Consider the following 25,571-nt stretch of genomic DNA (forward strand, 5'->3'; position numbering starts at 1 on the left):
GGGAGGAGGAGGTGGTGGGGGAGAGGGGTGAGCTGGTAGGGTGAGGGGATGTGGCAGCGAGGGAGGGGGCAGTGGTGTGGTTACTACTTGCTGCTAAGAGACTCCCACTCCTGTTAAATGCATTGGCTTGGGATTGCTCTGAATGTGTAGTGCTATGCAATAGATTACAGTATGCAGACATCTGGAGCACATATAGAGAATGAAGTGAAGGTGAAGTCCCCTGCACTCAAATGGAGTTTGGACAAACTGCATATCATATCCAATGTTGTGCTCTTATCATGAGCTTAGTGTGCGGTGAAAGTGTAGAGTAACAGAGACTGATTGTGAGGCAGAACCCATTAACACACACACACACACACACACACATTATATCCCTGTTTCATCACCTGTGTCTTCTGAGAGCAATTCCGTCAGAGTAACGATCCCATGTGGAACACTAAGTAGAGACTAATCTGTTTCCGTACACCGGATTAATGGATGCACAAGTTGTAAGGGGAGCGTAAATCACAGTGACACCGCTCATGCTGGCTCTCCCATAGCCTGGTGGCCTGGCCCAGGTTGTGAATCCATCAATGTGAGGCAGAAATGTCACAACCCAGTCCACAATAGATTGTAAATAACGTTTCAACTGTCAACAATACACAAACACTGGGTAAGACACAGACTGAGAATTTCTCACTGTTAAAATGAACCTGTGTGTGTGTGTGTGTGTGTGTGTGTGTGTGTGTGTGTGTGTGTGTGTGTGTGTGTGTGTGTGTGTGTGTGTGTGTGTGTGTGTGTGTGTGTGTGTGTGTGTGTGTGTGTGTGTGTGTGTGTGTGTGTGTGTGTGTGTGTTTGTGTGTGTGTGTTATCTCCCCTGGGTCTCTCTTTTCATTGGTAAAACGTGGTTGTCAATCGCATACTAAACACTTGTTTCAATGGCAGTCTGTCTTTCTAACCTACACCCAACCAAATATATTATTTAGCTTAATTCATTTAGCATTACAACATCGTAGATGAAGGAAAGAGGAAGAGAGGCATGCAGCTGCACAGTGCAACCAGATCATTATCTCTGATGAAGCTGTCACTCCTCCAGTGAAAGGAGAGAAGGATGAGAGAGAAAGAGAAACGGCAATTAGAGACAAGTGAAAAATCTCCTTGGTGCGTGTGCATGCACACAAACACACGTGAGAGGGAGGAGCGCTAGGATTTGTGAGGAAGAGTGGGGTGAGAAGAAGAGAGAGAGGAGAGCTAGGATTTGTGAGGAAGAGTGGGGTGAGAAGAAGAGAGAGAGGAGAGCTAGGATTTGTGAGGAAGAGTGGGGTGAGAAGAAGAGAGAGAGGAGAGCTAGGATTTGTGAGGAAGAGTGGGGTGAGAAGAAGAGAGAGAGGAGAGCTAGGATTTGTGAGGAAGAGTGGGGTGAGAAGAAGAGAGAGGGAGAAGCTAGGAAGAGAGAGGAGCGCTTTGTGAGGAAGAGTGGGGTGAGAAGAAGAGAGAGAGGAGAGCTAGGATTTGTGAGGAAGAGTGGGGTGAGAAGAAGAGAGAGAGGAGAGCTAGGATTTGTGAGGAAGAGTGGGGTGAGAAGAAGAGAGAGAGGAGCGCTAGGATTTGTGAGGAAGAGTGGGGTGAGAAGAAGAGAGAGAGGAGAGCTAGGATTTGTGAGGAAGAGTGGGGTGAGAAGAAGAGAGAGAGGAGCGCTAGGATTTGTGAGGAAGAGTGGGGTGAGAAGAAGAGAGAGAGGAGAGCTAGGATTTGTGAGGAAGAGTGGGGTGAGAAGAAGAGAGAGAGGAGAGCTAGGATTTGTGAGGAAGAGTGGGGTGAGAAGAAGAGAGAGAGGAGAGCTAGAATTTGTGAGGAAGAGTGGGGTGAGAAGAAGAGAGAGGAGAGCTAGAATTTGTGAGGAAGAGTGGGGTGAGAAGAAGAGAGAGAGGAGAGCTAGAATTTGTGAGGAAGAGTGGGGTGAGAAGAAGAAGAGAGAGAGGAGCGCTAGGATTTGTGAGGAAGAGTGGGGTGAGAAGAAGAGAGAGAGGAGAGCTAGGATTTGTGAGGAAGAGTGGGGTGAGAAGAAGAGAGAGAGGAGCGCTAGGATTTGTGAGGAAGAGTGGGGTGAGAAGAAGAGAGAGAGGAGAGCTAGGATTTGTGAGGAAGAGTGGGGTGAGAAGAAGAGAGAGAGGAGCGCTAGGATTTGTGAGGAAGAGTGGGGTGAGAAGAAGAGAGAGAGGAGAGCTAGGATTTGTGAGGAAGAGTGGGGTGAGAAGAGAGAGAGAGAGGAGAGCTAGGATTTGTGAGGAAGAGTGGGGTGAGAAGAAGAGAGAGAGGAGAGCTAGAATTTGTGAGGAAGAGTGGGGTGAGAAGAAGAGAGAGGAGAGCTAGAATTTGTGAGGAAGAGTGGGGTGAGAAGAAGAGAGAGAGGAGAGCTAGAATTTGTGAGGAAGAGTGGGGTGAGAAGAAGAGAGAGAGGAGAGCTAGGATTTGTGAGGAAGAGTGGGGTGAGAAGAAGAGAGAGAGGAGAGCTAGGATTTGTGAGGAAGAGTGGAGTGGGAAGAAGAGAGAGAGGAGAGCTAGGATTTGTCAAGACGAGTGGGGTGGAAAGGAGAGAGAGAGGAGAGCTAGGATTTGTGAGGAAGTGGGGTGAGAAGAAGAGAGAGAGGAAAGCTAGGATTTGTGAGGAAGAGTGGGGTGAGAAGAAGAGAGAGAGGAGAGCTAGAATTTGTGAGGAAGAGTGGGGTGAGAAGAAGAGAGAGAGGAGAGCTAGAATTTGTGAGGAAGAGTGGGGTGAGAAGAAGAGAGAGAGGAGAGCTAGGATTTGTGAGGAAGAGTGGGGTGAGAAGAAGAGAGAGAGGAGAGCTAGGATTTGTGAGGAAGAGTGGGGTGAGAAGAAGAGAGAGAGAAGAGCTAGGATTTGTGAGGAAGAGTGGGGTGAGAAGGAGAGAGAGGAGAGAGGTAGGATTTGTGAGGAAGAGTGGGGTGGGAAGATGAGAGAGAGGAAAGCTAGGATATGTGAGGAAGAGTGGGGTGAGAAGAAGAGAGAGAGGAGAGCTAGGATTTGTGAGGAAGAGTGGGGTGAGAAGAAGAGAGAGAGAGAGGAGAGCTATGATTTGTGAGGAAGAGTGGGGTGGGAAGAAGAGAGAGAGGAGAGCTAGGATTTGTCAAGACGAGAAGAGGGTGGGAAGGAGAGAGAGAGGAGAGCTAGAATTTGTGAGGAAGTGGGGTGAGAAGAAGAGAGAGAGGAGAGCTAGGATTTGTCAAGAAGAGTGGGGTGAGAAGAAGAGAGAGAGGAGAGCTAGGATTTGTGAGGAAGTGGGGTGAGAAGAAGAGAGAGAGGAAAGCTAGGATTTGTGAGGAAGAGTGGGGTGAGAAGAAGAGAGAGAGGAGAGCTAGGATTTGTGAGGAAGAGTGGGGTGAGAAGAAGAGAGAGAGAGAGAGCTAGGATTTGTGAGGAAGAGTGGGGTGAGAAGAAGAGAGAGAAGAGGAGAGGAAGAGCTAGGGATTTGTGAGGAAGAGTGGGGTGAGAAGAAGAGAGAGAGGAGAGCTAGGATTTGTGAGGAAGAGTGGGGTGAGAAGAAGAGAGAGAGAAGAGAGCTAGGATTTGTGAGGAAGAGTGGGGTGAGAAGAAGAGAGAGAGGAGCGCTAGGATTTGTGAGGAAGAGTGGGGTGAGAAGAAGAGAGAGAGGAGAGCTAGGATTTGTGAGGAAGAGTGGGGTGAGAAGAAGAGAGAGAGAGAGAGCTAGGATTTGTGAGGAAGAGTGGGGTGAGAAGAAGAGAGAGAGGAGAGCTAGGATTTGTGAGGAAGAGTGGGGTGAGAAGAAGAGAGAGAGGAGAGCTAGGATTTGTGAGGAAGAGTGGGGTGAGAAGAAGCTAGAGAGAGGAGCGCTAGGATTTGTGAGGAAGAGTGGGGTGAGAAGAAGAGAGAGAGAGAGGAGCTAGGATTTGTGAGGAAGAGTGGGGTGAGAAGAAGAGAGAGAGGAGAGCTAGGATTTGTGAGGAAGAGTGGGGAGAAGAAGAGAGAGAGGAGAGCTAGGATTTGTGAGGAAGAGTGGGGTGAGAAGAAGAGAGAGAGGAGAGCTAGGATTTGTGAGGAAGAGTGGGGTGAGAAGAAGAGAGAGAGGAGAGCTAGGATTTGTGAGGAAGAGTGGGGTGAGAAGAAGAGAGAGAGGAGAGCTAGGATTTGTGAGGAAGAGTGGGGGAAGAGTGAGAAGAAGAGAGAGAGGAGCGCTAGGATTTGTGAGGAAGAGTGGGGTGAGAAGAAGAGAGAGAGGAGAGCTAGGATTTGTGAGGAAGAGTGGGGTGAGAAGAAGAGAGAGAGGAGAGCTAGGATTTGTGAGGAAGAGTGGGGTGAGAAGAAGAGAGAGAGGAGAGCTAGAATTTGTGAGGAAGAGTGGGGTGAGAAGAAGAGAGAGGAGAGCTAGAATTTGTGAGGAAGAGTGGGGTGAGAAGAAGAGAGAGAGGAGAGCTAGAATTTGTGAGGAAGAGTGGGGTGAGAAGAAGAGAGAGAGGAGCGCTAGGATTTGTGAGGAAGAGTGGGGTGAGAAGAAGAGAGAGAGGAGAGCTAGGATTTGTGAGGAAGAGTGGGGTGAGAAGAAGAGAGAGAGGAGCGCTAGGATTTGTGAGGAAGAGTGGGGTGAGAAGAAGAGAGAGAGGAGAGCTAGGATTTGTGAGGAAGAGTGGGGTGAGAAGAAGAGAGAGAGGAGAGCTAGGATTTGTGAGGAAGAGTGGGGTGAGAAGAAGAGAGAGAGGAGAGCTAGGATTTGTGAGGAAGAGTGGGGTGAGAAGAAGAGAGAGAGGAGAGCTAGGATTTGTGAGGAAGAGTGGGGTGAGAAGAAGAGAGAGAGAGGAGAGCTAGAATTTGTGAGGAAGAGTGGGGTGAGAAGAAGAGAGAGGAGAGCTAGAATTTGTGAGGAAGAGTGGGGTGAGAAGAAGAGAGAGAGAGGAGAGCTAGAATTTGGGAGGAAGAGTGGGGTGAGAAGAAGAGAGAGAGGAGAGCTAGGATTTGTGAGGAAGAGTGGGGTGAGAAGAAGAGCTAGGAGAGAGGGAGAGCTAGGATTTGTGAGGAAGAGTGGAGTGGGAAGAAGAGAGAGAGGAGAGCTAGGATTTGTCAAGAAGAGTGGGGTGGAAAGGAGAGAGAGAGGAGAGCTAGGATTTGTGAGGAAGTGGGGTGAGAAGAAGAGAGAGAGGAAAGCTAGGATTTGTGAGGAAGAGTGGGGTGAGAAGAAGAGAGAGAGGAGAGCTAGGATTTGTGAGGAAGAGTGGGGTGAGAAGAAGAGAGAGAGGAGAGCTAGGATTTGTGAGGAAGAGTGGGGTGAGAAGAAGAGAGAGAGGAGCGCTAGGATTTGTGAGGAAGAGTGGGGTGAGAAGAAGAGAGAGAGGAGAGCTAGGATTTGTGAGGAAGAGTGGGGTGAGAAGAAGAGAGAGAGAGAGCTAGGATTTGTGAGGAAGAGTGGGGTGAGAAGAAGAGAGAGAGAGAGCTAGGATTTGTGAGGAAGAGTGGGGTGGGAAGATGAGAGAGAGGAAAGCTAGGATATGTGAGGAAGAGTGGGGTGAGAAGAAGAGAGAGAGGAGAGCTAGGATTTGTGAGGAAGAGTGGGGTGAGAAGAAGAGAGAGAGAGAGGAGAGCTATGATTTGTGAGGAAGAGTGGGGTGGGAAGAAGAGAGAGAGGAGAGCTAGGATTTGTCAAGACGAGTGGGGTGGGAAGGAGAGAGAGAGGAGAGCTAGAATTTGTGAGGAAGTGGGGTGAGAAGAAGAGAGAGAGGAGAGCTAGGATTTGTCAAGACGAGTGGGGTGGGAAGAGAGAGAGGAGAGCTAGGATTTGTGAGGAAGTGGGGTGAGAAGAAGAGAGAGGAGAGCTAGGATTTGTGAGGAAGAGTGGGGTGAGAAGAAGAGAGAGAGGAGAGCTAGGATTTGTGAGGAAGAGTGGGGTGAGAAGAAGAGAGAGGAGAGCTAGAATTTGTGAGGAAGAGTGGGGTGAGAAGAAGAGAGAGAGGAGAGCTAGGATTTGTGAGGAAGAGTGGGGTGAGAAGAAGAGAGAGAGGAGAGCTAGGATTTGTGAGGAAGAGTGGGGTGAGAAGAAGAGAGAGAGGAGAGCTAGGATTTGTGAGGAAGAGTGGGGTGAGAAGAAGAGAGAGGGAGAGCTAGGATTTGTGAGGAAGAGTGGGGTGAGAAGAAGAGAGAGAGGAGAGCTAGGATTTGTGAGGAAGAGTGGGGTGAGAAGAAGAGAGAGAGAGGAGCGCTAGGATTTGTGAGGAAGAGTGGGTGAGAAGAAGAGAGAGGAGAGCTAGGATTTGTGAGGAAGAGTGGGGTGAGAAGAAGAGAGAGAGGAGAGCTAGGATTTGTGAGGAAGAGTGGGGTGAGAAGAAGAGAGAGAGGAGAGCTAGGATTTGTGAGGAAGAGTGGGGTGAGAAGAAGAGAGAGAGGAGCTAGGATTTGTGAGGAAGAGTGGGGTGAGAAGAAGAGAGAGAGGAGAGCTAGGATTTGTGAGGAAGAGTGGGGTGAGAAGAAGAGAGAGAGGAGAGCTAGGATTTGTGAGGAAGAGTGGGGTGAGAAGAAGAGAGAGAGGAGAGCTAGGATTTGTGAGGAAGAGTGGGGTGAGAGGAAGAGAGAAGAAGAGAGAGCTAGGATTTGTGAGGAAGAGTGGGGTGAGAAGAAGAGAGAGAGGAGCTAGGATTTGTGAGGAAGAGTGGGGTGAGAAGAAGAGAGAGAGGAGAGCTAGGATTTGTGAGGAAGAGTGGGGTGAGAAGAAGAGAGAGAGGAGAGCTAGGATTTGTGAGGAAGAGTGGGGTGAGAAGAAGAGAGAGAGGAGAGCTAGGATTTGTGAGGAAGAGTGGGGTGAGAAGAAGAGAGAGAGGAGAGCTAGGATTTGTGAGGAAGAGTGGGGTGAGAAGAAGAGAGAGAGGAGAGCTAGGATTTGTGAGGAAGAGTGGGGTGAGAAGAAGAGAGAGAGGAGCGCTAGGATTTGTGAGGAAGAGTGGGGTGAGAAGAAGAGAGAGAGGAGAGCTAGGATTTGTGAGGAAGAGTGGGGTGAGAAGAAGAGAGAGAGGGCTAGGATTTGTGAGGAAGAGTGGGGTGAGAAGAAGAGAGAGAGGAGAGCTAGGATTTGTGAGGAAGAGTGGGGTGAGAAGAAGAGAGAGAGGAGAGCTAGGATTTGTGAGGAAGAGTGGGGTGAGAAGAAGAGAGAGAGGAGAGCTAGAATTTGTGAGGAAGAGTGGGGTGAGAAGAAGAGAGAGGAGAGCTAGAATTTGTGAGGAAGAGTGGGGTGAGAAGAAGAGAGAGAGGAGAGCTAGAATTTGTGAGGAAGAGTGGGGTGAGAAGAAGAGAGAGAGGAGAGCTAGGATTTGTGAGGAAGAGTGGGGTGAGAAGAAGAGAGAGAGGAGAGCTAGGATTTGTGAGGAAGAGTGGAGTGGGAAGAAGAGAGAGAGGAGAGCTAGGATTTGTCAAGACGAGTGGGGTGGAAAGGAGAGAGAGAGGAGAGCTAGGATTTGTGAGGAAGTGGGGTGAGAAGAAGAGAGAGAGGAAAGCTAGGATTTGTGAGGAAGAGTGGGGTGAGAAGAAGAGAGAGAGGAGAGCTAGAATTTGTGAGGAAGAGTGGGGTGAGAAGAAGAGAGAGAGTAGAGCTAGAATTTGTGAGGAAGAGTGGGGTGAGAAGAAGAGAGAGAGGAGAGCTAGGATTTGTGAGGAAGAGTGGGGTGAGAAGAAGAGAGAGAGGAGAGCTAGGATTTGTGAGGAAGAGTGGGGTGAGAAGAAGAGAGAGAGAAGAGCTAGGATTTGTGAGGAAGAGTGGGGTGAGAAGGAGAGAGAGGAGAGAGGTAGGATTTGTGAGGAAGAGTGGGGTGGGAAGATGAGAGAGAGGAAAGCTAGGATATGTGAGGAAGAGTGGGGTGAGAAGAAGAGAGAGAGGAGAGCTAGGATTTGTGAGGAAGAGTGGGGTGAGAAGAAGAGAGAGAGAGAGGAGAGCTATGATTTGTGAGGAAGAGTGGGGTGGGAAGAAGAGAGAGAGGAGAGCTAGGATTTGTCAAGACGAGTGGGGTGGGAAGGAGAGAGAGAGGAGAGCTAGAATTTGTGAGGAAGTGGGGTGAGAAGAAGAGAGAGAGGAGAGCTAGGATTTGTCAAGACGAGTGGGGTGGGAAGGAGAGAGAGAGGAGAGCTAGGATTTGTGAGGAAGTGGGGTGAGAAGAAGAGAGAGAGGAAAGCTAGGATTTGTGAGGAAGAGTGGGGTGAGAAGAAGAGAGAGAGGAGAGCTAGAATTTGTGAGGAAGAGTGGGGTGAGAAGAAGAGAGAGAGTAGAGCTAGAATTTGTGAGAAAGAGTGGGGTGAGAAGAAGAGAGAGAGGAGAGCTAGGATTTGTGAGGAAGTGGGGTGAGAAGAAGAGAGAGAGGAAAGATAGGATATGTGAGGAAGAGTGGGGTGAGAAGAAGAGAGAGAGGAGAGCTAGGATTTGTGAGGAAGAGTGGGGTGAGAAGAAGAGAGAGAGGAGAGCTAGGATTTGTGAGGAAGAGTGGGGTGAGAAGAAGAGAGAGAGAAGAGCTAGGATTTGTGAGGAAGAGTGGGGTGAGAAGGAGAGAGAGGAGAGAGGTAGGATTTGTGAGGAAGAGTGGGGTGTGAAGATGAGAGAGAGGAAAGCTAGGATATGTGAGGAAGAGTGGGGTGAGAAGAAGAGAGAGAGGAGAGATAGGATTTGTGAGGAAGAGTGGGGTGAGAAGAAGAGAGAGAAGGACGAAGGACCTGCACCGAGAGAACCCACGCCAAAAGGATCCATCGCTCAGACCACAGCATCAGCAACCACACCCCAACCAGCTGTTACCACCCCAAACAAACCCTGGCCACACCCTATATAGGCCCCATCATATCAGACCTATGCCCCTTCTGCCCACCCCATGCAAGGACCTCAACATGACAGCAGGACATGTGCCCAGGCCATGAGCAGAGCAACAGGCCCAACCTCCATCCTGTGACCTAAGAGGTCTGTAATCAGATGCTCAACATGCTCTCCTCACACCTACTGTGATGGTCCGGGCCTAAACCACACGAAAACAACACTAGACACAATGGAACACAAAGCTTTTACTGTCTCATCCTGGAACATACGAGGTCTGAGATAATCTGCCTTTGGCTTAAAGAGCAGGAACCCAGACATCATCAAAGACACACTTACTTTGGCAATGTAAACATACTATGTAAACATATGCCAATAAAGCCCTTGGAATTTAATTGAGAGAGTGACAAAGAGCGAAAGAGAGCACAAGAGAGAGAGAGAGACAAGGAGAGAGAAAGAGAGAGACAATGAGAGAGAAAGAGCGCAAGAGAGAGAGGGAGAGAGAGACAAGGAGAGAGAAAGAGTGCAAGAGAGAGAGAGAGACGGAGAGAGAGAGAGGGAGAGAGAGTGACAGAGGGAGAGAGAGAGAAAGAGAGACAAGGAGAGAGAGAAGGCGTGACAGAACGAGTAAAAGAGACAGGGAGAGAGAGAGAGAGAGGGAAAGACGGGGAGAGACAGGAGGGAATTAAATATGGGTTAGTGGGTGTAAGAAGCGCAAGCTGTTATATTTTGTCATCTGACGCTGCGTTTGAGGGTTGGCCCTTTTGTAGTATTTCATATGACACAACCTAACTTCCCACATACTACAGTAGGCTTTGTGAGTGAGTGGGAAGCCTCTCTGCCTCCACCCTTTTCTTCTACTCCTCCCTCCCTCCCTCCCTCCCTCCCTCCCTCACTCCCTCCCTCCCTTTCACTCCCTCTCTCTCCCTCTCTCTTTTGTGCTCTCTGTCTATCTGTATGGGTAGTGGGCTGGAAAGCAGAGGAGTAGAATGACATTCTTTTATCTTACACTTCACTCTACACTGCTGCCACTCAGCAATGACCTACAACAAGCACAGCCACACACACACACGCACGCACGCACGCACGCACGCACGCACGCACGCACGCACGCACACACACACACACACACACACACACACACACACACACACACACACACACACACACACACACACACACACACACACACACACACACACACACACACACACTCACTCACTCGCTCAAAGGCTGATATATTAAAGGCAGGAACAACAGGGGCACCCATACAAAGCAGGCACAAACACACAACATACACACAAATACATACACAACGGCAGCAATCACACACACACAGACACATCAAAAGGAATATCCATCCAATCCGGTTCGTGCACATTCTAGGTCACTGAAGCTTGCAGTGCAGCACAAAACACACTCCCAAAAAAATGCACTGTGATACGCTATACCTGTGTGTGTTTGTGTTATCAATCAGACACCCCCTCACTGCCCAACATCCCCCCCAGACAGATGTACCCTGTTGTCCCTCCAACCTCTCCCCATCCCTCCCTCTCTCTCTCCTCCCTCACCTTCAACCTCTCCCATCCCTCCCTCTCTCTACTCCCTCACCTTCAACCTCTCCCATCCCTCCCTCTCTCTCTCCTCCCTCACCTTCAACCTCTCCCAACCCTCCCTCTCTCTCCTCCCTCACCTTCAACCTCACCCATCCCTCCCTCTCTCTCCTCCCTCACCTTCAACCTCTCCCATCCCTCCCTCTCTCTCCTCCCTCACCTTCAACCTCACCCATCCATCCCTCTTTCTCTCATCCCTCCCCACCAACCTCTCCTCATCCCTCCCTCTCTCTCTCATCACTCCCCACCAACCTCTCCCCATCCCTCCCATCTCTCATCCCTCCCCACCAACCACTCCTCATCCCTCTCCATCTCTCGTCCCAAACCACCCATCTCTCCCCATCCCTCCCCATCTCCCATCCCTCCCCCTCTCTCTCATCCCTCCCCACCCCTCCCTCTCTCTCATCCCTGCCCTCCAATCTCTCCCCATCCCTCCCTATCTCTCATCCCTCCCCACCAACCTCTCCCCATCCCTCCCTCTCTCATCCCTGCCCTCCAACCTCTCCCCATCCCTCTCCATCTCCCATACCTGCCCTCCAACCTCTCCCCATCCCTCCCCATCTCCCATCCCTGCCCTCCAACCTCTCCAAATCCCTCCCCATCTCCCATCCCTGCCCTCCAACCTCCCCTCATCCCTCCCCATCTCTCGTCCCTCCCCACCAACCTCTCCCCATCCCTGCCCACCAACCTCTCCCCATCCCTCCCTCTCTCTCTCATCCCTCCCCACCAACCTCTCCCCATCCCTCCCCATCTCTCATCCCTGCCCTCCAACCTTTCCAAATCCCTCCCCATCTCCCATCCCTGCCCTCCAACCTCTCCTCATCCCTCCCTCTCTCTCTCCTCCCTCACCTTCAACCTCTCCCATCCCCCATCCCTCCCTCTCTCTACTCCCCTTCAACCTCTCCCATCCCTCCCCTCTCTCCTCCCTCACCTTCAACCTCTCCCAACCCTCCCTCTCTCTCCTCCCTCACCTTCAACCTCTCCCATCCCTCCCTCTCTCTCCCCCTCACCTTCAACCTCACCCATCCATCCCTCTTTCTCTCATCCCTCCCCACCAACCTCTCCTCATCCCTCCCTCTCTCTCATCCCTCCCCACCAACCTCTCCCCATCCCTCCCATCTCTCATCCCTCCCCACCAACCACTCCTCATCCCTCTCCATCTCTCGTCCCAAACCACCCATCTCTCCCCATCCCTCCCCATCTCCAATCCCTCCCCCTCTCTCTCATCCCTCCCCACCCCTCCCTCTCATCCCTGCCCTCCAATCTCTCCCCATCCCTCCCCATCCCTCATCCCTCCCCTCCAACCTCTCCCTATCCCTCCCAAACTCTTATGCCTCCCCTCCAATACTCTCCCCACCCCTCCCCATCTCTCATCCCTCCCTTCCAACCTCTCCCCATCCCTCCCAACTTCCATCCCTCCCCTCCAACCTCTCCCCATCCCTCCCCATCTCTCATCTCTCCCCTCCAACCTCTCCCCATCCCGCCCTCTCTCTCATCCCTCCCCTCCAACCTCTCCCATCCCTCCCAATCTTTCATCCCTCCCCTCCAACCTCTCCACATCGTGCCCTCTCTCTCATTCCTCCCCTCCAACCTCTCCCATCTCTCCCAAGCTCTCATCCCTCCCCTCCAACTTCTCCCCATCCCACCCTCTCTCTTACCCCTCCCCTCCAATCTCTCCCCATCCATCCATCCCTCCCAATCTCTCATCCCTCCCCTTCAACCTCTCCACATCCCGCCCTCTCTCTCATCCCTCCAACCTCTCCACATCCCGCCCTCTCTCTCATCCCTCCCCACCAACCTCTCCACATCCCGCCTTCTCTCTCATCCCTCCCCTCCAACCTCTCCCATCCCTCCCAATCTCTCATCCTTCCCCTCCAACGTCTCCACATCGCGCCCTCTCTCTCATCCCTCCCCTCCAACCTCTCCCATCCCTCCCAATCTCTCATCCCTCCCCTCCAACTTCTCCCCATCCCACCCTCTCTCTTACCCCTTCCCTCCAATCTCTTCCCATCCATCCATCCATCCCTCCCCTTCTCTCATCCCTGCCCTCCAACCATCCCTCCCAATCTCTCATCCCTGCCCTCCAACCTCTCCCCATCTCACATCCCTCCCCTCCAATCTCTCCCAATCCCTCCCGATCTCTCATCTCTCCCCTCCAACCTCTCCCCATCCCTCTCTATCTCTCACCCCTGCCCTCCAACCCTTCCCCATCTCTCATCTCTCCCCTCCAACCTCTCCCCATCCCTCTCTCTCTCATCCCTGCCCTCCAACCTCTCCCCATCTCACATCCCTCCCCTCCAACCTCTCCACATCCCTCTCTCTCTCATCTCTCCCCTCCAACCTTTCCCCATCCCTCTCTCTCTCATCCCCCCTCCAACCTCTCCTCATCTCTCTCTCTCTCATCGCTCCCCATCACATATCCCTCCCCTCAAACCTATCCTCATCCCTGTCTCTCTCTCATACCTCCCCTCCAAACTTCTTCATCCCTCTCTCTCATCCCTCCTCATCACATATCCCTCCCCTCCAACCTCTCCCCATCCCTCCCCATGTCTCATCCCTACCCTCCAACCTCTCCTCATCACTCTCTCATCTCTCCCCTACAACCTCTCCTCATCTCTCTCTCATCCCTCCTCATCACATATCCCTCCCCTCCAACCTCTCCTCATCCCTCCCTCTCTCTCATCCCTCCCTCAGCCCTTTTCTTCAGCTCATTCTTTCTCATCTGCTTTCTCTCTCTAACTGATTCCCCCTTCAGTGTCTCTCTCTCTCTCTCTCTCTCTCTCTCTCTCTCTCTCTCTCTCTCTCTCTCACTTTCTCTCTCTCTCTTTCTCTCTTTCTCTCCTTTCCTCTCTCTCTCTCTCTCTCTCTCTCTCTCTCTCTCTCTCTCTCTCTCTCTCTCTCTCTCTCTCTCTCTCACACTTTCTCTCTCTTTCTCTCTCCCCCTCTCTCTCTCTCTCTCTCTCTCTCTCTCTCTCTCTCTCACTTTCTCTCTCTCTTTCTCTCCCCTCCTCTCACTTTCTCTCTCTCTTTCTCTCCCCTCCTCTCTCTTTCTCTCTCTCTCTTTCTCTCTCTCTCACTTTCTCTCTCTCTTTCTCTCCTCTCCTCTCCCTTTCTCTCTCTCTCTTTCTCTCCTCTCGCTTTTTCTCTCTCTATATATTTCTCTTTCTCTCTCTCTCTCTCTCTCTCTCTCTCTCTCTCTCTCTCTCTCTCTCTCTGTCATTCCTTCCATCTCCTCTCCCTTTCACCCTCTCCAATCTCCCCTTCTCTCCCCCCCTCTCACTCTCTCTCTTTCTCTCTCTCTCTCTCTCTCCATACATGGCTCACTGAGTGAACAGCCTAAAGCTGTCTACATGGTTCTGTTCACTGTTGTTTTACAGTACTCTCTCCATGTTCTCTTACTCTCCTCTATCCTCTTTTTCATTCTCCGCAATCCGAAAGGAATTGGCAACTCACAGATGTCTTTGGGGAAAAGCTTTCACACCATCTCTCATTCCATGTAAAACCCTGGCAGCATTCAGGCGGTGGAGTACTCACCCCAGGTAGGGTTTTCTGCTCATGCAATGCATTCTGGGCTTTGATGGCAGACTCCCTGGCACAGTAGGTGAGAAACGCACATCCTGTCAATCAAAACAGACCAACAAGGGTTAGTCACACACAGACACACACATGAATCAGCTTGCTCACACAAGCCCCCCTCTCTATCTCTCACACACACACACACACACACATATGCGTTGCCTATGCAATGTGATGCATAGACGTGACGGTGGTAAAATATACGTTTCGATTTTCTGCCAAATAATCCCTATTTTTGTTTGCATCATGACACTGCGATGGCGCGGTGAAAAACACCATGTTATGCGCGCAGCTGGCGCAAACAAACATTGGTGTGTAATAATTAGGGCAAGAAAAAGTGTTGGGAAGTGTGACGAGCGTTTAGCTGTGAGACCAACTTGCATTTTACTTATATGAACTCACATGAACATGCTACTCCTACGCACAAAAAGAGCGAATCTATCGAGATGAGAAGAACCCCAAATAAATCAGCTATGCTGTTATTATGGGGTAATTACGTTAATAGTGTTTAAACTATATGCAACCTTATTCTGCAAGGCATATGGGCTAAGGTGCGTAGACTAACACATTATTGCATTACAGACATCAGATAGATGAGAGACAATCTATCACAAAAAGGAACACAAATCGAATGACTATCGCGTTTCATACGGATGATAATTACATCGTAATAATACAGTAACCTAATTACAATGTAGCGACCATCTGTGAGGGAATGCGCAGGGGTGACATAAACGCTACCTTTATGCATGCCTGTGTATCGGTCCTTCAGAACAGACAATTCGTGGATTTTCCCAAATTGCTCAAAGAGAGGTTTCAGGTCTTTTTCCTCAAGGTTCCGCGGTATCTGTCCAATGAAGAGCTTGATGGCGTCCTGGTCTTTCATGGCGCCGCTGTCCGTGTGCATGGAGACGGTTTCGGGTCCGTTCATGGGCTTCGGAACAGGGCTGTGATCGAGCTGATGCTGATGGGGGATAAGTAAGAGCGGCTGCTGTAGAAGCAGGTTGACGGGGGCGGGATGAGGCGGCTGGGGATGGTGCTGCTGCTGATGCCTTCTGCTTTCACTCTGTGTAAATCTGGCCATGCTGAGCTGGGAGTAGGTTGGAGGACAGTGACAACACAGACTGAGACACGCACACACACTAGCAGGCTACTGAAAGGGTAAGAGCGATGCACTCAGATGGAAACACACACAGGCTTGTTCTGTCCCAATTCCCAAATGGCACCTGTCTTCTTCACGCTCGGGTTTGGTGGAAAGAGTGGGTTGAAATTTTCGAGAATTGTTGGTAGTTGAGCAACATCTGCTGGAGATGACGAGGAACTGCAACTGTGGTCAGCATGACCTCTGATTTCATCATGTGCTCTTAGTTTTTCACTCCTTTACCCATGTCATTATTATGACTCAATTAGAAAAACACTCCTTTTGTTATTCATCTATGTTTTATTTCCCTTTAGTACATTTTTGTGTGTGTAAAATATATTGAGAAGTGTAAATGCTCTTTGAATAAAGTTGTATTAAATTGAAATAGGTTGATATCATATTCCGATAGAAGGCGTCCTTTCCTTGTCTGCTTTTATCAGAGAGGATTTGACAGAGATTTGACTTGATAAACAATAGAAACAACCTTTATAGTCACCCAACTTCACCCATCAGTGGTACCCTAATGGGGGTTAGGTGATGAGAGAACAGGAAACTATGCCGATAGCTTGATTGCAGTAACCAGAATTGGTGGTTCTTGAGTGACACCTTGAGATGGGTATTTGGAGGTACAATTGTGATTGAAACTGCGACAGTATAGGAAGGCAATTTGGTAACATTATACTATGCTACCTTAACTATACAGTATCTTATGAACTGAGTGGTTCGAGCCCTGAATGCTGATTGGCTGACAGCCGTGGTATATCAGACCATATACCATGGGTATTTTTACTTCTCTAATTAAGTTGGTAACCAGTTTCTAAAAGCATTAAGCGACATCTGAGGTTTGTGATATATGTCCAATACACCACAGCTAAGGGCTGTGTCCAGGCACTCCGCATTGCGTCATGCTTAAGAACAGCCCTCAACCATGGTATATTGGCCATATACCACATCCCCTCGGGCATTATTGCTTAAATATATACTATACTAACTGTGCAGTATACAGAGCCTCCACACCCCAGACATTCTCTGATCTAATTTATGTCAACACTACTGATCTCAAAAGACTTGACAGATACTAAAACCGCGAAGGAAACCTATCCTATAAATGGTTGATGGATGGATAGCTTTATATTTGAGGAGGGGGTGGTAGCATCTAACAACTCAATTTAATACTTTCTTGTGCACTGCTCGCTGATGTAAGTAATGCCGATTTAATAACAACTGTTTACCTGCCTTTTGCAGAGAAATGCATTGAAAGTAGCCTATAGGGAGCACTGCTAATTATTATGAATTTTGCTATCATTTAAAGTCATATTACCCACTTTAGAAATGTTGGTCGACGGCTCTTGGTTGTCACTAGTTACCAAGCCACAAAGTCATAAGCCTCGCCTCCCATACAGAAAAAATGATATATGTACATTACTTATATGTTTTATATGGGCATATATGGAGGAAAAATACAGTATATGCCCATATATGCTTATATATGTATCCACACATATAAGCATACATCAGTACATATACAGTACCAGTCAAAAGTTTGGACACACCTACTCATTCAAGGGTTTTTCTTTATTTTAACTATTTTCTACATTGCATAATAATAGTGAAGACATCAACACAATGAAATAACACATGGAATCATGTAGTAACCAAAACAGTGTTTAACAAATCTAAATATATTTAATATTTTAGACTCTTCAAATAGCCACCCTTTGCCTTGATGACAGCTTTGCACATTCTTGTCATTCTCTCAACCTGTCACACCCTGATCTGTTTCACCTGTCATTGTGATTGTCTCCACCCCCCTCCTGGTGTCACCCATCTTCCCCATTATTCCCAGTGTATTTATTCCTGTGTTCTCTGTTTGTCTGTTGCCAGTTCGTCTTGTCAAGCTTACCAGCGTGTTTTTCAGAGCGCCTGTTTTTTCTAGTCCTAGCGGTTCTGACCTCTTGCCTGCCCTAACACTAAGCCCGCCTGCCTGAACATTCAGCCTACCCTAAACTCGAGCCTGCCTGAACATTCAGACTGCCCTAAACTCGAGCCTGCCTGAACATTCAGCCTACCCTAAACTCGAGGCTGCCTGAACATTCAGCCTGCCCTAAACTTGAGCCTTGTTGTTTAGTAACCATATGCGTCCTGTGTCTGCATCTGGGTCTCGCCCTGTGTCGTTATAGAACGAACTGGCCAAGACTGACCCAGCAGACTCAGACTTGCTCCATCCCGCTGCCTCCCTGCAGGGAGACACCATTCAAAAACATGAGGAGCTACTCCAGAACCTTATGGAAGGGCTCCATCACGCTGCCTCCCTGCAGGGAGACACCATTCAAAAACATGAGGAGCTACTCCAGAACCTTATGGAAGGGCTCCATCACGCTGCCTCCCTGCAGGGAGACACCATTCAAAAACATGAGGAGCTACTCCCGAACCTTATGGAAGGGCTCCATCACGCTGCCTCCCTGCAGGGAGACACCATTCAAAAACATGAGGAGCTACTCCAGAACCTTATGGAAGGGCTCCATTCGCTGGAGGAACACCACGACCATTGGTTCAAGACGTTACTGCAGCAATTCCGTGGATTATCTCACAGGCAGCATACCACAACAGAGATCTCCCAGTCGCTCAGTAACTCCCCTACCAGTGGTGAGTTTGTACAGCCTACCCCGGCTCCCCGAGAACCCCACTTGTCTCCTCCAGAGCGATATTCTGGCGATCCTGGAACCTGCTGGGCTTTTCTTTCTCAGTACTCCATCATTTTTGAGCTACAGCCATATTCGTTCCCTTCTGATTGGTTGAATATGATGATTATGCTAATGCCTGGAAGGGCGCCCTCATGGGCTACGGCAGTTTGGGCGCAACAATCCACCATTTGTCGTAATCTGGAAGATTTCACGGCAGAGGTAAGGAAGGTGTTTGAATGTCCAGGATCTGGGAGAGAGGCGGCCCAAAAACTTATTGGATTATGTCAAGACTCCTGTAGTTTGGCAGACTATGCAGTAGATTTTGGTACGTTGGACGCCGAGAGTGTCTGGAATCCGGAGTCCCTATTTGATACCTTCCTTCATGGACTGTCGGAGGAGATAAAAGATGAGCTTGCAGCTCGGGAGTTACCTTTTTGTTACGTTACAACTCGGGAGTTACCATTTTGTTACGTTACAGCCTTCATCTAAATTATTATTATTTTTAATTCACTCATCAATCTACACATAATGAAAAGCAAACATTTTAGCTAATTTATTAAAAAAATTTAAAAAATGAAATATCACATTTACATAAGAATTCAGACCCTTTACTCAATACTTTGTTGAAGCACCTATGGCAGTGAATACAGCCTTGAGTCTTCTTGTGTATGACACTACATGCTTGGCACTCCTGTATTTGAGAGTTTCTCCCATTCTTCTCTGCAGATCTTCTCAAGTTCTGTCTGGTTGGATGGGGAGAGTCACTGCAGAGCTATTTTCAGGTCTCTCCAGAGATATTTGATTGGGTTCAAGTCCGGAATCTGGCTGGTCCACTCAAGGACATTCAGAGACTTGTCCCAAAGCCACTCCTGCGTTGGTTTGGCTGTGTGCTTAGGGTTGTTATTCTGTTTGCCCCAGTCTGAGGTCCTGAGTGCTGCGGAGCAGGTTTTCATCAAGGATCTCTCTGTACTTTGCTCTGTTCATCTTTCCCTCTTTCCTGACTAGTCTCCCAGTCCCTGCCGCTGAAATACATCCCAACAGAATGATGCTGCCACCACCATGCTTCACCATAGGGATGGTGCCAGGTTTCCTCCAGACGTTACGCTTGGCATTCAGGGTAAAGAGTTCAATCTTTGTTTCATCAGACCAGAGAATCTTGTTTCTCATGGTCTGAGAGTCATTTAGGTGCCTTTTGGCAAACTCCAAGTGGGCTTACATATGCCTTTTACTGAGGAGTGGCTTCCGTCTGGCCACTCTATCATAAAGGCCTGATTGGTGGAGTGTTGCAGAGATGGTTGTCCTTCTGGAATGTTCTCCCATCTCTATAGAGGAACTCTGGAGCTCTATCAGAGTTACAATCTGGTTTTTGGTCACCTCCCTGATGAAGGCCCTTCTCCCCCGATTGCAAAGTCTGACCGGGCAGCCAGCTCTAGGAAGAAGCTTGGTGGTTCCAAACTTCTTCCATTTAAGAATGATGGAGGCCACTGTGTTCTTGGGGACCTTCAACGCGTCAGAGATGTTTTGATACTGTACCCTTCCCCAAATCTGTGCCTCGACACAATCCTGTCTTGGAGCGCTGCAGACAATTCCTTCCACCTAATGGCATGGTTTTTGCTCTTACATTAAATGTCAACTGTGAGAACTTATATGGACAGGTGTGTGCCTTTTCAGATCATGCCTGATCAATTTAATTGACCACAGGTGGACCCAAATTAAATTGTAGAAACATCTCAAGGATGATCAATGGAAACGGGATGCACCTGAGCTGAATTTCGAGTCTCATAGCAAAGGGTCTGAATACTTATGTAAGGTATATCCGTTTTTTTTATTTGTATAAATTTGCAAAAATGTCTAAAAACCTGTTTCCGCTTGTTGGAGTATTGTGTGTAGATTGATGAGGATTTTAGAATAAGGCTGTAGTGTAACAAAATGAAGAAAAGAGGTCTGAATACTTTCTGAATGCACTGTATGCTCATTTATGTTACACATGTAGTATTCAAATGTTTATTACTCAATACACGATAACAATATGTTACCGGAGCAGTATTTCAGTAATACTTGTAGTCATGGTAATAAATCATTAGAACAAATGACACAAAACACAAAAAAGTAATTTAATCTTATTCATAGATTTTTTGTTGTACTGTTTTAAGTCGTTCCCACGTGTCCCTTTATTGCACCCAGGAAGCACATCTGAAAGCAACAAATGGAATTTAATGAATTGAAATTGACCCCAACCTTGTTGATTTTTATAATTATACTGAGAGCTTTTGGGAGATTATTAGTTGTTTTTCTACTTACCCAGAGTCAGATGAACTCATGAATAGCATTTTTATGACTCTGTGTGCAGTTTGGAGATGATTTAAGTTAGCATGCCATGAGACATAAGTCATATTATTTTTAAAACATCATGACAATACCCGCACACTGTCAAATGCTCATTAGCAATTGATGAACAAAAACCTACTCACCAGTTATTGCGGCCTTTTTCTCCCCATCTTCTTCACTTTTAGCTTTGCCACCTAGAACTGTTTAAAGGAAATACATTCTATGTGTCATAAATAATTCTCCAAAGTCACAATGGCTAGATTTAAACATTTGAGTTAGGTCTGAAGATAATGACTGTGGTTTATCTGTACAACCCAACAATAATACATAATACATACATGTACATACTGTACCACAGCCACTGTCGCATAGAATTACATTGTGTAAAACGGACATTCCCATCCGATAGAGTGTTGGTTTGGGTGAGCAACAAGTAGCCTCTGTTCACAAGAGATCTCTGACATATCGCCTGCAACGAAGATGGAGATCCTCCAAAAATGATCAAATGTGACTGGATCTTCTTCAAACTATTGAGCCTGAGAAAGCTCCTCTCTCACCCCCAAGGCACAGGCTCTCCTAGCCATGATCTAAAGGCCTATGCCCTTCTAGTAGTTCTAATGATATATTCCATACAATCTCTGTGCATACCTCTCTAGTTTCTTTTATGCATCATAACGATGTTGGCCTTCTAGGAAGAGTTGCAAAGAAAAAGCCATATCTCAGACTGGCCAATAAAAAGAAAAGATGAAGATGGGCAAAAGAACACAGACGCTGGAATGAGGAACTCTGCTTAGAAGGCCAGCATCCCGGAGTCGCCTCTTCATTGTTGACGTTGAGACTGGTGTTTTGCGGGTACTATTTAATGAATCAAACTAGACACTCTAATGTACGTTCTCTTGCTCAGTTGTACACAGCGTTGTATGAGATCTTCAATTTCTTGGCAATTTCTCGCATGGAATAGCCTTAATTTCTCAGAACAAGAATAGACTGTCCAGTTTCAGAACAAAGTTATTTGTTTCTGGCCATTTTGAGCCTGTAATTGAACCCACAAATGCTGATGCTCCAGATACTCAACTAGTCTAAAGAAGGCCAGTTTTATTGCTTCTTTAATCAGAACAACAGTTTTCAGCTGTGCTAACATAATTGCAAAAGGGTTTTCTAATTATCAATTAGCCTTTTACAATGATAAACTTGGATGAGCTAACACAATGTGCCATTGGAACACAGGAGTGATGGTTGCTGATAATTGACCTCTGTACGCCTATGTAGATATTGCATAAAACATCTGCCGTTTCCAGCTACAATAGTCATTTAAAACATTAAGTGACCCCAAACTATTGAACGGTAGTGTATAACACACTGTGGCTGAGGAAAGGCAATACTCCCAATATAAGTGAACCCCAAATCAATGTAGTTCATATTCATATCATATTTGCGCCTCTTCGATGGTCCAACGTCCCTGTCTGTTGTTCGGTGCTCTCCTGGGTAAGAGGAAAGTAGCTCTTCGGCTGCATCAGGTCCACAACTGTCAGTGTCCATGCTAGCTGGGCTAACAACAAATGTAGAATTACTAAATCTAGCAGTGGATGTGCTTGTGGAAGCAGAACAACGTGTGTCGTCGACAGGTGCAGGTGTAGTACTGCTGGTAGTAGCAGTACTACCAGTAGAGCTGGTATGTGTCTCTATGGATGTGGGCCTTACATTTTTTTAACCATTTATCTATTTTTGAGCAAACAGAATGAGCAGAAGCTACGTTTGGCTACATACGGACCGTTAGTGGAATTCCCGCGAGAGAGTAACATGATTGGATGTTAATTATTTGACTAGGCTACCTGCATTTTTAATTGTGTTGTTATTTCACTGAACACCAGATGGTTGCATTGGGGGGGAGGGGGGCAGTGAAACGAGGCAATGCAGGAAAGAAAAAAAACTCACCCAAATGTATAGCCCTGTTGGAAAATATAAATGGACTGTTTGAAAATGAGAAGAAAAAAATGTTTTACATTTATAAAAAAAAAAATGTGTATCACATTTTTATTTGGTGTTCCCCAGTTTGGGAATACCTGGTCTACCATATCAAAAGCATTGGCCAAGTCAATAAAAATGGCAGCACAACATTGCTTACAATCAACGAAAATGGTGACATCATTTAGGACCTTTAAGGTTGCAGTGACACATCCATAAACTGAGCGGAAACCAGATGGCATACCAGAGAGTATACTATAGACATTAAGAAAGCCAGTCAGTTGATTGTTGTCTAGGCTGTATTGAAGATGGGCGCGTTCGAGCAGATCACTTTGCCAAGTTGATGACCGTTGTTGGTGTGTTGCATTAAGAGGATAAAACATTTCCGACTTGCATCTAACGTCATGAAGTTGAAGTCGTGTTTCCCTGCTCAGATGTTGCTGACGTCTGCCAGATCTTACAACGCCTGAATAGGTATTTTACTAATCAGCTAACCACATCCGGTTTTATAGCAATCTGGTGCCTGACTATACAGCCGATGATGTGGCATGTAACCATTGGTTGATACAAGCAACCGACTGCAGGCGAAAGTCTTGGATTGACATTAGCGGAGGTGCATCTGCGACAGCCGAAAGTCGGACAATGTTGTTTTCTAACAGCAAGGCTCAGTGCAATATGGCAGTGTTTCCATTGTTTATAAAAGTTTTTCTTTATAATGTCCAAATGAATGTCTCCAACCCCCATATCCGACACTCACCAACTGAAAATATATGTGTGTACATTGTACTATGCAACGTCTGGGGAACGCGACCATAGCCTGAATTGTGCTCTATAGTCAACCAATCATTAGGGTGTTTTTGTTTCACCTGCGTCAATGTGAACAAAGATATGACTGAAACAGGAACCAAGTTTGCCAAGATTCATGTCATATTTGACTCTCTATCTTACTAATTGATTGTATAATGAACACACGTATGATTTCAGTTTGTGAGTGTGTGATATGGGGGTTGGAGACATTATTGTCACGTTCTGACCTTAGTTCCTTTGTTTTGTCTTTGTTTTAGTATGGTCAGGGTGTGAGTTGGGGTGGGCAGTCTATGTTGGTTTTGTGTTCGGCCTTGTATGGTTCAGAGGCAGGTGTCGTTAGTTGTCTCTGATTTAGAATCATACTTAGGTAGCCTTTTTCCACCTGGGTTTCATGGGTGTTTATTTCCTGTTTAGTGTTTTGTCATTCACCTTACGGGACTGTTCGTTTGTTGTTAATAGTTTTTGTTCAGTGTTCATTTTGCTTAATTAAATTATGGACACTTACCATGCTGCGTTTTAGTCATCCGATCCTTCTTGCTTCTCCTCCTCAGAAGAGGAGGACGAGATCCCTTACAATTATAAAGAAAATATTTTAGAAACAATGGCAACATTGTCATGTTGATCTGAGCCTTGCTGTTGAAAAACCACATTAGTGTCCGACTTTTGACTGTCGCAGATGCAGTTCCTCCGACTTTACTCTTCAACTTTGTCTACAGTCTATGAATGATGGCTATGAATGTCATCCTATTGATTATGAGTGAAATACTGTGATGCATTTTAGAGAGATAATGTCACCTCTCTGGAGAACTGTGTGGTATGACCCAATCTAGTTAGGAGGGTTGCCAACTGGGGTGTAATCATTAGTCCAAACTGTAGCAAACAGTTTTGCAATAAAAACTAGACGTCCTATTGGACAAATTCAGTTTGGTCCCTCTGCATTTCGTTCCGTTTGCTTCTGTTGTGACAGTAAGCCTAGAGAGAAACAGTGACAGTAAGCCCAGAGAGAAACAGAGACTGTAAGCCTAGAGAGAAACAGTGACAGTAGGCCTAGAGAGAAACAGTGACAGTAAGCCCAGAGAGAAACAGAGACAGTAAGCCTTGAGAGAAACAGTGACAGTAAGCCTAGAGAGAAACAGAGACAGTAAGCCTAGAGAGAAAGTGACAGTAAGCCTAGAGAGAAACAGAGACAGTAAGCCTAGAGAGAAACAGAGACAGTAAGCCTAGAGAGAAACAGAGACAGTAAGCCTAGAGAGAAACAGTGACAGTAAGCATAGAGAGAAACAGTGACAGTAAGCCTAGAGAGAAACAGAGACAGTAAGCCTAGAGAGAAAGTGACAGTAAGCCTAGAGAGAAACAGAGACAGTAAGCCCAGAGAGAAACAGAGACAGTAAGCCAGTAAGCATAGAGAGAAACAGTGACAGTAGAAGAGAAAAACAGAGACAGTAAGCCTAGAGAGAAACAGAGACAGTAAGCCTAGAGAGAAACAGAGACAGTAAGCCCAGAGAGAAACAGAGACAGTAAGCCTAGAGAGAAACAGTGACAGTAAGCCTAGAGAGAAACAGAGACAGTAAGCCCAGAGAGAAACAGAGACAGTAAGCCTAGAGAGAAACAGAGACAGTAAGCCCAGAGAGAAACAGAGACAGTAAGCCCAGTAAGCCCAGAGAGAAACAGAGACAGTAAGCCCAGAGAGAAACAGAGACAGTAAGCAGAGACAGTGACAGTAAGCCTAGAGAGAAACAGAGACAGTAAGCCTAGAGAGAAACAGAGACAGTAAGCCTAGAGAGAAACAGAGACAGTAAGCCTAGAAAGAAACAGTGACAGTAAGCCTAGAGAGAAACAGACAGTAAGCCTTGAGAGAAACAGTGAAAAGCAGAGACAGAGACAGTAAGCCCAAGCAGAGACTAGAGAGAAACAGAGACAGTAAGCCTAGAGAGAAACAGACAGTAAGAGAGAGAAACAGTAAGTAAGCCTAGAGAGAAACAGAGACAGTAAGCCTTGAGAGAAACAGTGACAGTAAGCCCAGAGAGAAACAGAGACAGTAAGCCTAGAGAGAAACAGAGACAGTAAGCCCAGAGAGAAACAGAGACAGTAAGCCTAGAGAGAAACAGAGACAGTAAGCCCAGAGAGAAACAGAGACAGTAAGCCTAGAGAGAAACAGAGACAGTAAGCCTAGAGAGAAACAGAGACAGTAAGCCTAGAGAGAAACAGAGACAGTAAGCCTAGAGAGAAACAGTGACAGTAAGCCCAGAGAGAAACAGAGACAGTAAGCCCAGAGAGAAACAGAGACAGTAAGCCTAGAGAGAAACAGAGACAGTAAGCCCAGAGAGAAACAGAGACAGTAAGCCTAGAGAGAAACAGAGACAGTAAGCCCAGAGAGAAACAGAGACAGTAAGCCCAGAGAGAAACAGAGACAGTAAGCCCAGAGAGAAACAGAGACAGTAAGCCCAGAGAGAAACAGAGACAGTAAGCCAAGAGAGAAACAGAGACAGTAAGCCCAGAGAGAAACAGAGACAGTAAGCCTAGAGAGAAACAGACAGTAAGCCCAGAGAGAAACAGAGAGCTAGAGACAAAGATACTGAGCTGTTCCAATGCAGATTCCCATGCAGAGTTAAACCAATGAAACCTCCCTCTCCCCCATTGTAATCTTTCATCCATTCAGGGAGGTATAATT

The 25,571-nt window shown here is 47.3% G+C and overlaps 1 protein-coding gene across 2 annotated transcripts in view; it reads right to left on the reverse strand.

The window, feature by feature from the left end:
* The window catches only part of LOC118402495 (CUGBP Elav-like family member 5), an 81,101-nt gene extending 65,895 nt beyond the window's left edge, over positions 1 to 15,206 (reverse strand). For both annotated transcript variants that reach the window (XM_052476453.1, XM_052476452.1), the window contains exons 1-2: positions 14,717 to 15,206; positions 13,934 to 14,016 (exon numbers count right to left, since the gene is read on the reverse strand). In XM_052476453.1, the coding sequence (XP_052332413.1) occupies positions 13,934 to 14,016; positions 14,717 to 15,059 (426 nt within the window). In that variant the 5' untranslated portion in view covers positions 15,060 to 15,206. The remainder of the gene's footprint in view (positions 1 to 13,933; positions 14,017 to 14,716) is intronic.
* Positions 15,207 to 25,571: the final 10,365 nt, after the last annotated feature.

Source organism: Oncorhynchus keta, chromosome 23 (assembly GCF_023373465.1).
Source record: "Oncorhynchus keta strain PuntledgeMale-10-30-2019 chromosome 23, Oket_V2, whole genome shotgun sequence".
Taxonomy (NCBI): Eukaryota; Metazoa; Chordata; class Actinopteri; order Salmoniformes; family Salmonidae; genus Oncorhynchus; species Oncorhynchus keta.